At 35.8% G+C, this 14,467-nt stretch overlaps 2 protein-coding genes across 13 annotated transcripts; one reads left to right on the top strand and one right to left on the bottom strand.

Moving 5' to 3' along the window:
* The first annotated feature begins 1,598 nt into the window (after positions 1–1,598).
* On the top strand, positions 1,599–6,786 carry LOC111462041 (vesicle-associated protein 2-2-like). Of its 12 annotated transcripts, none has more exons than XM_023105704.1 (12): positions 1,599–1,688; positions 1,950–2,027; positions 2,306–2,407; positions 3,425–3,495; positions 3,627–3,708; positions 4,307–4,422; positions 4,538–4,753; positions 5,044–5,208; positions 5,353–5,430; positions 6,257–6,360; positions 6,452–6,492; positions 6,589–6,786. In XM_023105704.1, exons 3-11 carry the CDS (start codon positions 2,359–2,361, stop codon positions 6,471–6,473), a joined length of 903 nt encoding a protein of 300 aa, XP_022961472.1. In that variant the 5' UTR covers positions 1,599–1,688; positions 1,950–2,027; positions 2,306–2,358; the 3' UTR covers positions 6,474–6,492; positions 6,589–6,786. The 12 variants fall into 12 exon arrangements, with proteins under 12 accessions (XP_022961472.1, XP_022961471.1, XP_022961470.1 ...); XM_023105703.1 differs by having other exon boundaries at positions 6,581–6,786; XM_023105702.1 differs by having other exon boundaries at positions 6,568–6,786.
* Positions 6,754–14,038, bottom strand: LOC111462044 (vesicle-associated protein 2-2-like). The gene is made up of 6 exons (XM_023105707.1): positions 13,944–14,038; positions 9,848–9,918; positions 9,695–9,776; positions 8,579–8,697; positions 7,096–7,272; positions 6,754–7,019 (listed from the first exon to the last, which is right to left on the bottom strand). Exons 1-6 carry the CDS (start codon positions 13,990–13,992, stop codon positions 6,933–6,935), a joined length of 585 nt encoding a protein of 194 aa, XP_022961475.1. The 5' UTR covers positions 13,993–14,038; the 3' UTR covers positions 6,754–6,932.
* Positions 14,039–14,467: the final 429 nt, after the last annotated feature.

Genomic DNA, 14,467 nt, shown 5'->3' with positions numbered 1-14,467 from the left:
CTTTGAATGATAGACTGGGTTCCTCACCAACTGCATGGCCCTTTGACTATCTACCTGAAGAATCTTCTCGAGCTTCTACTTGCCTAATTCTTCTAGATAGTCTATCATGCATGTAATCTCTTTTCTAACTTCAGCTGCCACGTATTCAGTTTCAGCAGATGAAAGAGAAACGCATTTTTGAAGTCTAGACATCCCATCATCCATGACTTGCTCCTACTTTGGTTGTATCCTCCAGCTGTAGGACATCATCAAGGGACCCACTTTGGTTGTATCCTACAGTTCGTTGTATCCTCCAACTGTAGGACATCATCAAGGGACTCTAGTTCCCCTTTATCAGTTAGCAACAGATAGTGTAATGAAGGTGAATACCTATCTGGAGCTTCTTCTTGCCTAATTCTTCTAGATAGTCTATCATCCATATAATCTCCTTTCTAGTTTCAACTATTGCCACATACTCAGCCTCAGTAGATGAAAGAGCAACGCATTTCTGAAGCCTAGACATCCCATCATCCATGACTTGTTCCCACTTAGTTGTATCCTTCAAATGTAGGACATCATCAAGGGACTCTAGTTTCCCTCATCAGTCAGCAACAGATAGTGTAATGAATATGAATACTTATCTGGTGCTCTGATAGTTCTGGATGATCTTCTCAACACCTGCTCAAGTATCACTTGCTCCGCTTCTGATTCCTCAGTAATAGTCTCAGGAGTTTCTCGAGTATCTGCTACAACATCACTAGGTGAGTCTTTCAGCAACTCAAACTCAACTCCCACTTGCTTCGCAGTCTCAGAGTTTCACTTGCTCCACTTCTAGTTCCTCAGCAATAGTCTTAGAAGTTTCTTGCGTATCTGCTATAACATCACTAGATGAATCTTTTAGCAACTCAAACTCAACTCCCACTTGCTTTGTAGTCTCAGAGTTTATCTTCTCTTTGTCTCTGTACATGACATTTTCATCAAAAGTCCACTTGCTTCGTGCACATGGACTTGAGCTAAGTCGGGCGTTTGTGGGTTGCAAGTTTGGGCCTAGTTGCATGGGTTGAGTTCGGGTTGGTCTACTAAATGTGGGTTACATGGGGTTTGTCTTTGGACTTGGGCTTTGTGCCTAAGCGGTTAAAATCATTTGATTTGAGGGTTGGACTTGACTCAACCCGATTCGTGAATCATTTCTTCCTCACTCGTAAACCAAGCGATGCTATCCTATTCACCTTTTACGAACACACAATGACAGTAATAGTCCTCTTGTAACTAATCTACGTATTTAAGTACTTCTCCTATGATAGATTAGACGAAAAATCTCTTAAAACATAACATGCACGGTGACGAGATGGATTCTCGAGAAATCAACAAAACTTTGATTCAGAACTTAAAAACTAGAGATAATTCGAGAAAGAGAGAACTATTGATGATTTAAATCATTTGAATCCACGACGTAGTCCACTATCATGAGACGAAACTAACCTTGAATACACGAGCAACAAGGGAACAATTCGCGACAATCTCGAGGGTAAAATGGTAAATTTCTCTTAGTTTTTTTCATAATTTAGCTTAAATTCCAAGAAGAACGTGGATACTCTAAATCTCACATCTTCACATGAACAGTTAATTGAATAAGAAACTTTTGGCGCTATTTCTACGACAATTATTCCGCCATTTCACTCTCTCTTCTCCGTTCCACAACGCAACAGGTTTCGTTCTCTCTCCGAATCACTTCTATTCCTTCTCCACTTTTCTGTATTCGTTTCTGATTCCTTGTTCCAATCTTTTACGCCTTTGGATTTCTATGATCAAACTCCGTTCCTTGCTTTTCCTTTTACTTTTTTAATCAGAATATTCCGTAGCTTTGTGCTCTACAGTGGACTGTGTTTTTGTTCGTATGGCGTTCCAAAAATGGTGATCCAGTTAGTCTCTACTAATACGCCTTTTTCTTCTCTTGTTTAACTTTTCAGCTGATCGGTTGAGCTCTGGTGATATCTATTAGCATACTGAATTAATCATTGTCGGAAATTTCTTGTTGATTGTGATTTGTGAGTTATTACGCATTCAACTTTATAGAGTATATTTCGAATATTATAATTGTTTGGTCTGAAAACGATTTTGGAGCTTTTAGTAATTGTTTATTGTTGAAATCATAGGGTCTTTTTTTATAATCGATGAGTTCGAATAATTTAATTCGCTTATTTGTTCTTATATGGATGCGAGACTTCTGTCATTTTGCTGAGGTTCTATGATTGAGTTGGATTTGTTCCTTTCCTTTTGTTTGCATAATCCCCCAAGAAGTCTCTGTTTTAATCTTATTGTGCAGGACAGTTGTTTCATTTAGTAGCCGAGTGAATTGCTTTTCAATCTGAGTGAAGTATGGATATGAGGCTTTTGGAAATTCATCCTCAGGAATTGAAGTTCATTTGTAAGTCTACAGAATCAATCAACTTTTCTCTTTAAACTTTTGTTTTGTGGTTCACCGATTTTCTCCGGAAACATCACAGACAATTAGTTGCTGTTGCTCTCTTTCCTTCCTATGAACTGTTTGATCTTTGATGACGAAAGCAAAGTGATTTTCTTGTTTGGATGTTCTTCAGTACTTTAAAGTTTTGATCACAGCTGAAGAGTGAGTTTGGGATTTCTGGAATTATTATTGGTATTTGGTTGTATAGATATGTTAGAGCCCAAACACACCGCTAGTAGATATTGTCCTTTTTGGACTTTCCTTCTGGGCTTTTCCTTCTGGGTTTCCCCTCAAAGTTTTAAAACGCGTCTACTAAGGAGAGGTTTCTATACCCTTATAAGAAATGTTTCGTTCCTTTCTTCAACCGATGTGGGATCTCACAAGATAGGGCAGCGTTTTCTTATAAATTTGAAAACGCTTTAAAATTACTCTTAAGAGAAGCGCTTAGAGTTAAGTTTGAAATGAGTTTTGGTCGTAGTGCTTTAAGGTGGAACACATTTTTATAAGCACTTTTGATAAATAGCGCTAAATAAATACTTACTTTTGAAGTATTGTCACACACTTTTCAGTATTTTAAAATTGTAATTTAATCAGTCACTTGAAGTTTGAAAAAGCATTTTTAATTAGTTTGAAGTACTTTTTACTCTTCTAAAAACGATGTTAAACTCATCGTTGTGCTTTTCTTGAAAGTTGCTTATTAAAAGAGTGTTTCTTTAAAGTTATCCCAAGCTGAAGTTTTGATGCATGACATTTTGTATGATGTCTGCTCTGGATTTAATTCACTAAGCTACCTCAAATGAAGTTTCATGTCTGCTGTGCTGAATATATTTTCTGATTTGCTACTAGGACATTGCTTACTTTAGATATTTCTTTTTCTATGAACAATGCTATGTTATTTTCACTTCTTTTTATCATCCACTACCTTTTCCAAATCCGAGTTAATTTCGTTCGATCATATTTTCTTTCTATTGCCTCCAGGTGAACCAAATAAGCATAGCTTGTGCTCAATTCAACTAACAAATAATATGCTTGACCATGTTGCTTTTAAGGTATGGGTGACCAATCTTTCTCTCTGTCGCTGTCTCATATGGGTTACAAATAATGTACTGATTTATGATGCATTATATTGAGATCACTTGTTATGTTGGATGCAAGATAATGAACAGAGTTTCTTTTTCAGGTTAAGACCACGTCCCCTGATAAGTATTTTGTCCGACCAAAGGTCGGAATCATCGAGCCAAACTCAACTCGTGAATTCACGGGTATTTACTTTTGATTCAAGGCTTTATATTTTCTCTCATTTTGTTCCAGGAGGGGATGTAGGGTGGCATATTTATTTCTAGTCTTGAGTGGTCTTTATTTTTAAAGGCTTTAATGAGGCCATTTGAGGCTACAGTCTTCCTCTGCTTCTAATTTCTTTGCTTTATTAGCTTTATCATAATTTTTTGTGTGCTTCCATTTCATGTTGTAGTCTATTTGGTGTACTTTGCTTTCAGAAGCAGAAAATCTAAACCTATTTCTTTTTTTCCTTTGTTTTCCAACTTCAGGGTACCGTGGCCTGTTTAGTTTGTCCTGCGTAAGATTTTTAGTCCAATAGTTAATATTTTATGATGAAATACTTTATGTGTTGATAATTTTCTAACTAATATTTTATATCCTTCTATTTTTCTTTTTTTATCGTAATCCAACTATTTTGACATCAATGATTGGCTCAAGTGCTTAGAATAATCATGGGCTATCCATAGTCTCGTCTTACTGCTCTCATTCTTTCCTTATCCCTTTCTCCGTTTCTTTTTAAGTCCTGTACTTGCCTATAACTTTTCCTGCTTTCCAAATTTTATATAATGATTCTTAATGTAGTTAGGATGCAAGCACAAAAGCTGGCCCTGCCTGATATGTTATGCAAAGACAGGTTCTTAATCCAGAGCACAGTAGTTCCTGCTGATACAACTGATGAGGACATAACCTCTAGCTTGGTAAATGCTTCTACTAGTATTTATTATGTATAATTGGCTACTTGTTTTGGCATTTAATTATTATTTGTTTTGTTTGTTTGTTGTTTTTTTTTTTTTTTTTTCTTTTTAATTTCAGTTTGCCAAAGATGGAGGAAAGTACATAGAAGAACAAAAGTTGGGTGTAACCCTTATTAGCCCATCCATTTCCCAAGCATTAAAGGAGGAGGAAGCTCTTGGAGTTACCGGACCAAATAATCTATCTACAGCAGTAGAGGAGATTGTAGACCAGGAACCTTCACACGAAAGCCATGTTATGTCTAATGGAGTTGATAGCCTGCCTCCAAAACACATGGTTACAATTTCACAATACACGCCTTTTTTGTATGCTTTCTTCATGATACATTTACTTTTTTTCCCATGTTGATTAGGATGCTTAGATAAGCATCCACGGAAGAGTGTTTTGAGAATGCATTGGAAGCTTAGAACATGAAAACTGTGCAACGCTTTCAAACTTGGCACATGACAATAGCTAAATGTTTTGTTGAATCTATGTTCAGTTGCATATCTCTTCCAATCTAGCTACGACCACTTTTCTTTGCTTATCGAATCACAAAAATTTGGTTGTTCTATGCATTGTACCAGGTTCCCGGAAATGGTACGGTTCCTAGAGATGTCGGTGAAGAAGAGCCTGAACCAGCAAGTTTAGCTAACGACGTCATAGATGGGGATTTGGAGAACCTGGAAATGATAAAGGATCTCGAGGAGTTGAAGTTAAAGCTCAGTGAACTTGAGTTAAAGCTCTGTGAGGTCAGTCTCCCATTACATAATGCTCCAATATTACGAACTTTAAGCATAATGATGAAGTGGGAAGACTGTCCCAAAACCTTATTTTACTGTTAACTGAAAACGTTCTGCTAATCAGTACTGTGAATTGATAAACTTTCTTTACAGGCTCAAAATGCCATTTCAAAGCTAAAGGAGGAGAAGCAAATAAGCATCCAAGAAAACAAATTCTTGCAGGAGAATTTCGTAATTTTCTGTACACTTCTATTTTCCCTTGATCGTATAATTCTTATAACCATCACCTGACCGATATCATTTATTGTTATAATATGAAAGTACATCTGAAAACAGTTTATAATTTCTGTTGATCTGTTGATGTCCAAATATAGTTTTTTCTGTCAACATCCTTAGATATCTACATGAACTTTCCTCCCGTTTCCTTGAAAGAAATGAGGCAAGGGGTATCAATTTAGTGAGCGAACTTTGATAGTGATATCTAGTTGGTCCCTAAACTTTAAAAAGTAGTCGGTTGCTATATCAGAATATGGTAGACAAAGGATCAAGGGAGTGGATAGTAGAAGAAAATAAGGTGTCATGGTCTCTTAAAGGGATTTGATGTTACATAACACGTTGTTTCGAATCAGCCCATATTTTTGTTCCATAGTTTTGCCAATATCTTCATTTAGTCAGTGGTGTTAATAGAACATAGAAAAATAGTTTCAAAGATCAGTTGAGATACATAACTGAAACATTTAAAAATTCGAGGACAGAATTGAAGATTGAACTTCGAAACTGTAACAGTCTAAGTCCACCACCGCTTGCAGATATCGTCCTTTTTTGGCTTTTCCTTCTTGGTTTCCCCTCAAGGTTTTAAATGCGGGTTTCCACATATGCTTCGTTCTCCTCTCCAACCAATGTGGGATCTTACAGTGTGTGATGCCGAGAATTTGGAGCCATTCTTAGCTGGATTCTTGCTAATTTAGACATCTGATTAGCAATATGATCATCTGTTCTAGTTTTATAGCTGCAAATTTGTTGAACTATGATTTGTTTTGTATTTCTGAATTTGCAGTCAGAGTTGAGGAAGACAGAGCTGAAGAGAGTTCAAGTAGGCTTTCCTGTTCTGTATCTCTACATGGTGGCGCTTGTATGCACTTTTCTAGGACGCTTCTTGAGGTAATACAGATAATTAGTGTTATTATATGAGTTTCATATGAAGGATTGATATATAACTTGAAGTTCTGTATATGAAATTTGAGCATTGAAGATTAGTGCCATTCCCATCTTGAGCATACTGTAAATGGCAAGGTATCAATGCTCTCTCATAAGTTTGAATTGTTCAATACGTTTTCAATGTAATAATATAAATAATAATAATCGGAGCATTCCACCTTAGAGGGAAGCAGGGAAGCACCCACATGAGCAGGGGTGGAAATCAAATGCCCCGAAATCCTAAGAGTTTCTCAGCAAGATTTGTCTACGGAGAGTGAGTCAAAACATTTTAAAGGTAAAAAATCTTAACATACTTTCACATCCATGTAATATCGATATTAGTTTCAAACGATAAAGTAAAGCAGTTAATACACCATGACATATTTTTCATTGATCCATTTCAACATCGAATATGTCATTTGTTTATCACATCGATGTATGCACAAAGTAAAACGTTCATCATTTAGTAACTATTGCACGGAATATTTACAATTCAAAAGCTTAACACAATCATAAAATGCCATTAAATGATTGTTTCAAAGAATTGAACAATTGTTCTTGAAGGATTTGGCTTTAAGATTGCTTGGCCTCTCTTGTTCTAGCTTTGAAATAGCAACCATGGCCTGTAAATTAACAGATTTGAAGGATTCATATTACTATTCTCTTATTATTTTGCTCAAAATTTTGTGAAAGACTAACCTCATGAAGCTTTACTTCAAGCTTAGTGATCTTCAACTTCAACTCTTCCATTTGCTCATCATTACTTTGATCTAAGACTTCAATAGCAACCTCTTTCCTCAATGGTTCAACATTTGGGATAACAATGATTGTATTCAACTTCGTCTCTTCTATGTTCTTGCTACCACTTTTTCCAAACTAAAGGTGACAAAAGAAGAGAAAAACAATACCGAAAAATCGAAAGCTCAAACTATGTTATTATCGAACGGAATGAAATTAGTTGGTAGGACCTATTTCAAGTTTGAGAATCGTTTTTCGAGCATATGTGAATCATGTCTAATGCTAAAATAGCATTGGACACAATATAAATGAGTTCTTGTAATGCCTATGTTCAGGATTTGGAATTCAGATTTAGCACGATATTCCTTTACATCCCATGCAATATGGTCACGTTACTTACTCGTTGATCTTAAGAATGAAGATTATCTTCATAGACTAATACGGGTCTTTTAAGCATGTTTTGTCCAAACTCGGATATTCTATATTTGGTGATCTCTTAGATGCATGTGAGTGAAGATAAAATATGTTGAAATGACTCATGTTGGTCTATGGGGATAGTCTCTGCCCTTAGAAGTAAAGAGTAAATGGAAATTGTCGAATCTAGGTTTTGGATCTAGGGCACGGTTCATTATATTTATTGTGAGATCCTACATCGGTTGGAGAGGGGAACGAATCATTATTTATAAGGGTATAGAAATCTCTCTCGAGGAGATGTGTTTTAAAAAACTTTGAGGGGAAGCCTAGAAGGAAAAGCTGAAAGAAGACAGTATATGCTAGCAGTGGGTTTGGACTGTTACTAAAGGTATCAGAGCCAGACATTGGGTGATATACCAATGAAGACGTTAGACCCTGAAGGGGGGTGGATTGTGAGATCCCACATCGATTGAAGATGGAAACGAGTGCCAGCGAGGACACTAGACCCCGAAGGGATGTGGATTGCGAGATCCTACATCGGTTGGAAAGGAGAACAGAGCATTCTTTATAAGGGTGTGGAAACCTCTCCCTAGTAGACGCATTTTAAAAAACCTTGAGGGGAAGTCTAGAAGAAAAAGCCGAAAGAAGACAATATATGCTAGCAGTGGGCTTGGACTGTTACTAAAGGTATCAGAGCCAGACACCAAGTGATGTACCAATGAAGACGTTAGACCCTAAAAGGGGGTGGATTGTGAGATCCCACATCGATTGAAGATGGAAACGAGTGCTAGCGAGGACACTAGACCCCAAATGGGGGTGGATTATGAGATCCCACATCAGTTAGAGACGAGAACAAAACATTCTTTACAAGGGTATAGAAACCTCTCCCTAAACCTTCAACGGTGGACTCGAGTCGTTACATTTATCATCACTTTTCACTTATGAGGTAAGAAACTAGTGCATGCTCAAATAGATGAGAATGATGTATAGTTAAATCAAAGTGTATATAGACAATGAAGCTAACATTTACCATTGTAGTGGATGTAATATCATCAACAGTTGTCTCAGTAGGAACCACGGTGCTCTGGATTAAGAACTTGTCTTTGCACACCATATCAAGTGGAGCCACGCTTTGGGCTTGCATAGTAACTACATGATCAAGATATGCTAGTTCATATATACATGAAGCTTCATGATAATACTAAATTAAAGCTTAAAATATTGTTTTATTTTGTGTATTTTGTTGAAAATTTTCTATTCTAATTTCGATACTTTCAAATATTCATTCGGGTTGGGTTGGGTTGGGTTGAAAAAATCTTTTAAATCAACCTAAATTTTGGGTTGCTCGGGTTCATGACGGGAACAACTTGAATAGAGTTCACAACCCAACCCAATTTTCTATTTTCAGGTTCGGGTGTCGTGTTTTTCTCTTTTTCTAAAATTATTTAAAAAAACACTGCTTGTCGATAATATACGTTACATTAATAAAAAAAAATCATAAAGTTCAAACATCAAATATTTACACGTCACACCACGTCACTGTTACAAATGTTAAATATTCTAAACTAGGTACCGTAGAGTTCGGTTAGCTTGTAACTCTATTTTTAAAGTTGCTCGGATTATCCGATCATATCAACCCTCCTAAAAGAAATCGAACTAAATATCCAACACGTGTCATAAGTAGGGGTGTATATTCAACCCGATAACCTGGACCAACCCAACCCAAATTATAAGAATTGGGTTGGATCGGATTAGCATTTCGAGTTGGGTTGGGAACTTTCAGTATATTTCTAAATAATAGAATAAATTAACCCAAAAAAAAAAAAAAAAAAAAAAAAAAAAATCTATTCATACCTTTATACTATTTTTAAATACATTGTTTATTTTTGAGTGATTATAAATTAATTTATTTATAAGGGTGAATAAATAAATAAAAATTAAAAATTAATTTTTTTCTTTTTTTAACAACCCGACCACCTAACCCAAGATAGAGGGTTGGGCTGGGTTCAGTTGGGTTAGATTACCAATCCAACCAACCTGAATTTTTGGGTCGGGTCAAAAAAAATTCTTATACCCAACTCAACTCGAACCATGTACGATGAAAATAATATTTAAAAAAAGTTAATTAAATGGAAGGAGTTCATACATGTGACTAGACAAGAGGACAATGGCTTGATGATGCCCATGTTTGGTCGTACACAATATTTCTTAAAGTTTGTGGTCTTAACCTGAAAATGAAACTCGTATTAATTATTTATTTTCTAGGAAATAAAAAAAAAATAAATAAATAAACTCATACCTTAAAAGCAACATGGTCAAATGTGTTATTTTTAAGTTGAATTGTGCATGACTCTTGTTTCTTTGCTTGAACTATAAGAAGATTATGAATAATTTGTTAATAGGTTTAGAACAAGGCAGAGATCGATGTTACGTAAAGAAAAATATCGTAATTAATTTGAGAATGTTTTTAAGAAGTTATGCTTAACGTGAAGCATGTTATATCTAAGATCTGAAAAGACAACACTCGGACACCATTTGTAGTATTCGAAGCTAGATTAGAAAAAAAAAAAAGATACCCATGATCTTCCACTAAATTAACCAATGTGGGACTTATCTCCAATAATCCTCAACGATCGTCCCCTTGAACAAAGTACACTATAAGCCTCCCCTGAGGCTTATGGAGCTCTCGAATAGCCTCTCCTTAATCGAGGCTCAACTCTTTTCTTAGAGCCCTCGAACGAAGTACACCCTTTGTTCGACACATTAGTCACTTTTGACTACACCTTCGAGGCTCGCAATTCTTTGTTCAATATTTGAGGAAACTAGTCAAAATGATCAAGTGGAGAGCGTTAAGAAGGTATCTCGTAACATGGTTGCACCCAAAATACTTGGAGGAAATGATGGGAAATGACTCAATGTTACGCTAGTACGCACGAGTATAATGTTATTTTTTTAGCATCTTAACACTATCCTTAGCATTTTGATGCTATGGGTATCACTTGACACGTTCTTAGAGTATATTGTTCATATCAACATTGTAAAGTTTTTCTATACAAGTATATCGTTGAGACATTACAGTTTACGTATTATTAAGATTCAAATCGTAACCTCAATAATTTTGTGATCTTGAGACTAATAAAACTCATAAATACATTATAGTTTAAGTAACTAAAACAAAATCATAACCACTAAACTCTTGTCCCTCATCTAGGTATCTCTCACCCTCCCATTACCTCGACCCCCACACATTCTAGTAATAAACCCGAGTGGCCCTTTAACTAACTAAAAACAATCAAGCCTCATTCTCCTTCCTTCAGCCTCGTCTATATATATATGACATCCAAGTAGAAAGATACATGAATGAATGGAGACCATATCCTAATAATAGGGATCTTTAAGGATAGGATGACTAAAAAACTTAAATTTTAAATGTGTTTTTCTTTGAGCAATCTTATGTTCTGGTGACATCCTAAAATTTTTCCTAAGAAGCATGAGAGTGAAGACAACGTATGTTGAAGGACTCGTGTTGGTCTGTAGAGATAGTCTCCACTCTTAGAAGTGAGAAGTACATGATCATGTCACAAGAGATGCAAGAGAATATCGGAGTCATCAGGTTTTGAATCCATATTTCAAATTCTAAACTGAATTCTAAGCATGAAGCATTACAAATGGTATCAGAGTGGTACCTCTCCTAGTAAAATGTGGTTCGATGACAAACCAAGGCGGAAGTTGGTGGACATGTGACCTAAAGATAAGATGGAAAAATGGTGGAAAGTTAGTCAATTGACTTCTTCGTTTGTGTAGATTCAAAAGGGTGAGATTAAATTATGGCCACTAATTTCTTTAACAGGCATACGAAGAATTCAAAGTTTATTTTGTGGGAGACTATAAATACGCACAAATTATTATATAAAAGAAAGATTTTGGATGAATGAAATAGAGATCTCGAAGGAGACTTTTTTTACCCTATTCTTGTGGTAGATTGCATCTCAGTTATTCAATCAAACTATTGAACTTCAATCAAACTTTGATCAAGTTCAATGGTGGAGTGACTCAATTTAGAACAAGGTTCCAAATCTTGCTCCTCAGTCATTCAATCAAACCTTGATCAAGTTCAACGGTGGAGTGACTCAATTTAGAACAAGGTTCCAAATCTTGCTTGTCAGTCATTCAATCAAACCTTGATCAAGTTCAATAGTGGAGTGACTCAATTTAGAACAAGGTTCCAAATCTTGCTCCTAGATCTTTGATCAAGTAATCTAATTTTATCTTATCTCTTGGTTGATCCAAATTTTGTATGAGGAGGTGTTAATTTCTTGGATTCAAGGGTTCTTGCTTCAACAAAAACTTAAATCGTTGGGCTGAAAATTAGGGTTGCCTTATCAACTGGACTAAACGTTTCATCATAGTTGAGTTCATATTGTTAAGAGAACCGTTGAGCTACAATTTGAGCCTTGTATCTCTCGATTAATCCACCTGGGAGACGCTTTATTTTGTAAGGTCACTTGCAAGATATGGGTTTGACATCTCCTAGTCTTGACATTAGTTCCCAAGTTTAATTTTGTTTCAAGGCTATAATCTCTTCCTCTATCATCTTCTACCAAGCCGGGTTCTTCATGCACCTCCTACTCTTTTAACTCTGTTTTCTATAATAGTTGTGTTGGCATATTTTGGATTTGGTTTTCGGCTCGTTTCTAACCATCTAAGTTGTTGAGTTGTCATTTTCTTTTCACTAGGTTCGCTTGGTTGAGTTACTCCTTGCTCACCAACATCAGTGTCACTGGGATCTTCAGACGCAGCAACACTTGACTAAATTTCTTCAATATCATTCAAGTCGAGTAAGACTTTCTTTTCTGAAGACCAGTATGCTTCTGCTGCACCACTCTAATCGCCAGTCAGGTGGTTTTAGCATCCTGAATCAATAACCCAATCATTCTCATAATAGGTATGTTATCTCATTATCGCCATGAGCTAAGCTCATCTTCTTCTAAGGCACATAGTACCTATGCATCCCACTCATCCTCTATCTCTTTTTTTAAGGTTACTGCATTGCTTTCGAAGGACTTTGTCTTAAACTAGCAATCTTTGGACTTGTGGCCCTCCTTTCCGCAATTATAACAAATGCTTTCAAATTTCTTCCCTTTAGAATTCTTGTTGTCTTTCTTTTCAGCTTCCCAAGTTGTGCGGTTTTCTTATCACTTTTTCCTTTCTCAAGTTTTTTGTATCCACCTTTGGTGGACAGTTTATTGTTGCTTCGACTTTCACTTGTGTAGAACGCTTCTTATTCACCCTTCAACATGATGTCTCCTATTTGCTTAGTCATCGTTTCTTGTCTAGCTTGATAGTTGAGTGGGTCATCCTTGTATACCAATAACTAAGTTTTTATATTCTAGTTGCATTCTGTGGATAATGATCCCCTTCATTCGAACTTCTCCAATGATGGGCCTCAAATCCAATTCAGTAATCTCCTAATAGATCGACTTGACTCTATGGAAGTACTAAGTAATCTTCATGTCGTGTTGTGAGATTGATAACAACTCGTTCTCTAAAAGTTGTAACCTCGTATTGTTTTTCTTTGAGAAAAGTATAACAAACGTGTCTCAAGCTTCTTTCGGTCTCTTGTTATCTCGAATGTGCTCCAACATCTCTTCTTCAATTGTGGTCTTCAAGGCAAACATTGTTTTATTTGCTTTGATTCTCTATTTGCACAAGGTGCCATTAGAATCCTCCTCTAACAGCGTAATTTCGCTTCAGTCAACGTTTCCAAAAGGTCTTGTTGTAGATAGGACATCAAACATGTTGTCCACGTGTTATAGTTGTTGTTGTTGAGTTTCTTGATTCCTCCAACGACTTAAAAGATCACCTATCGTGTTGGCAGTACCTCAGTAATACCAAACATGTTTCACGGTCTACTTACAACACAAAGAAACTCATTCACTAATAATCTTAATAATTCGTTTTGACATGGAAGATTAGGCAAAGTTACAATCACAGAGCATACTAAGAATTTTAAGAGATCAGACAATCTATACCAACTTCGCCTAAAACTCTTTTGTAGACTAGTCAATAAGAGATCAACACACCAGGTACAATACTTGAAATGAAAAACTTAATCTTTTTCTTAGAAACTACACCTCTTCTTCCCTCGAGTTCAGTTTAATTTAGCGAAAATTGATATCTACTCTATCTCTTAAGGTCGGTGAGATCGAAGAAGTCGAAAGTTAACAACAGGTACTCATAATTAGAAGTTGAATTTGATCATCATCCAACAATTGAAGAGCAAAGGAAGAAACAATCAATCGGAAAAAGAAAAAACAATCGATCGAGAAACGCATAGCTTACGATAAACAAACAAGAAAAGAATTTGATCTATTTGGGTTTGTGTAAAGACTTACAAGTAAACTTCAATTCGTTGGGATAAACTTCAAGAAGTCGCATATCCATTGTGTTCTTCCTTCCGACTCAAAAGCAATAAAGATGAAAAGCAAAGACTTGGGGAATGGACAACCATTCATATATCAATAAACCAAACCTAATTGACTTTCTTTATTTTTTTTTAAACATGAAGTATAAAATCTTCTACCACAAACAATCATTAAAACCCTATTTTGTTTTGACTTTGAAACCGTCTAACTTTGACTTTTTAAGCTTTAGAGGTATTCAAACAATCTGATAATCTGAAGAAAAAAAATCGATCAATCTAGCCCAACCTATACTGTTTTAAGTTTGAGTATGCCTGCACTGTTTTAAGTTTGATTATGAACTTATTTGGATTAGGTTGGATTCAAATAAATGAAAATTCAGTTGGTTCATGGGTTTGTCTAAAACTAGATTGATTTAATAAATAATTAAATAAATATTTTACGAACGAACGTTTTACTTTTTATTAAAATAAAAATTTTGAATAAATAATCGGAAC

The sequence above is a fragment of the Cucurbita moschata genome, unplaced genomic scaffold (assembly GCF_002738365.1).
Source record: "Cucurbita moschata cultivar Rifu unplaced genomic scaffold, Cmos_1.0 Cmo_Scf00026, whole genome shotgun sequence".
Classification (NCBI taxonomy): Eukaryota; Viridiplantae; Streptophyta; class Magnoliopsida; order Cucurbitales; family Cucurbitaceae; genus Cucurbita; species Cucurbita moschata.
Note: the sequence above shows the minus strand (reverse complement) of the source record. Positions and strands in the feature narration are given on the sequence as shown.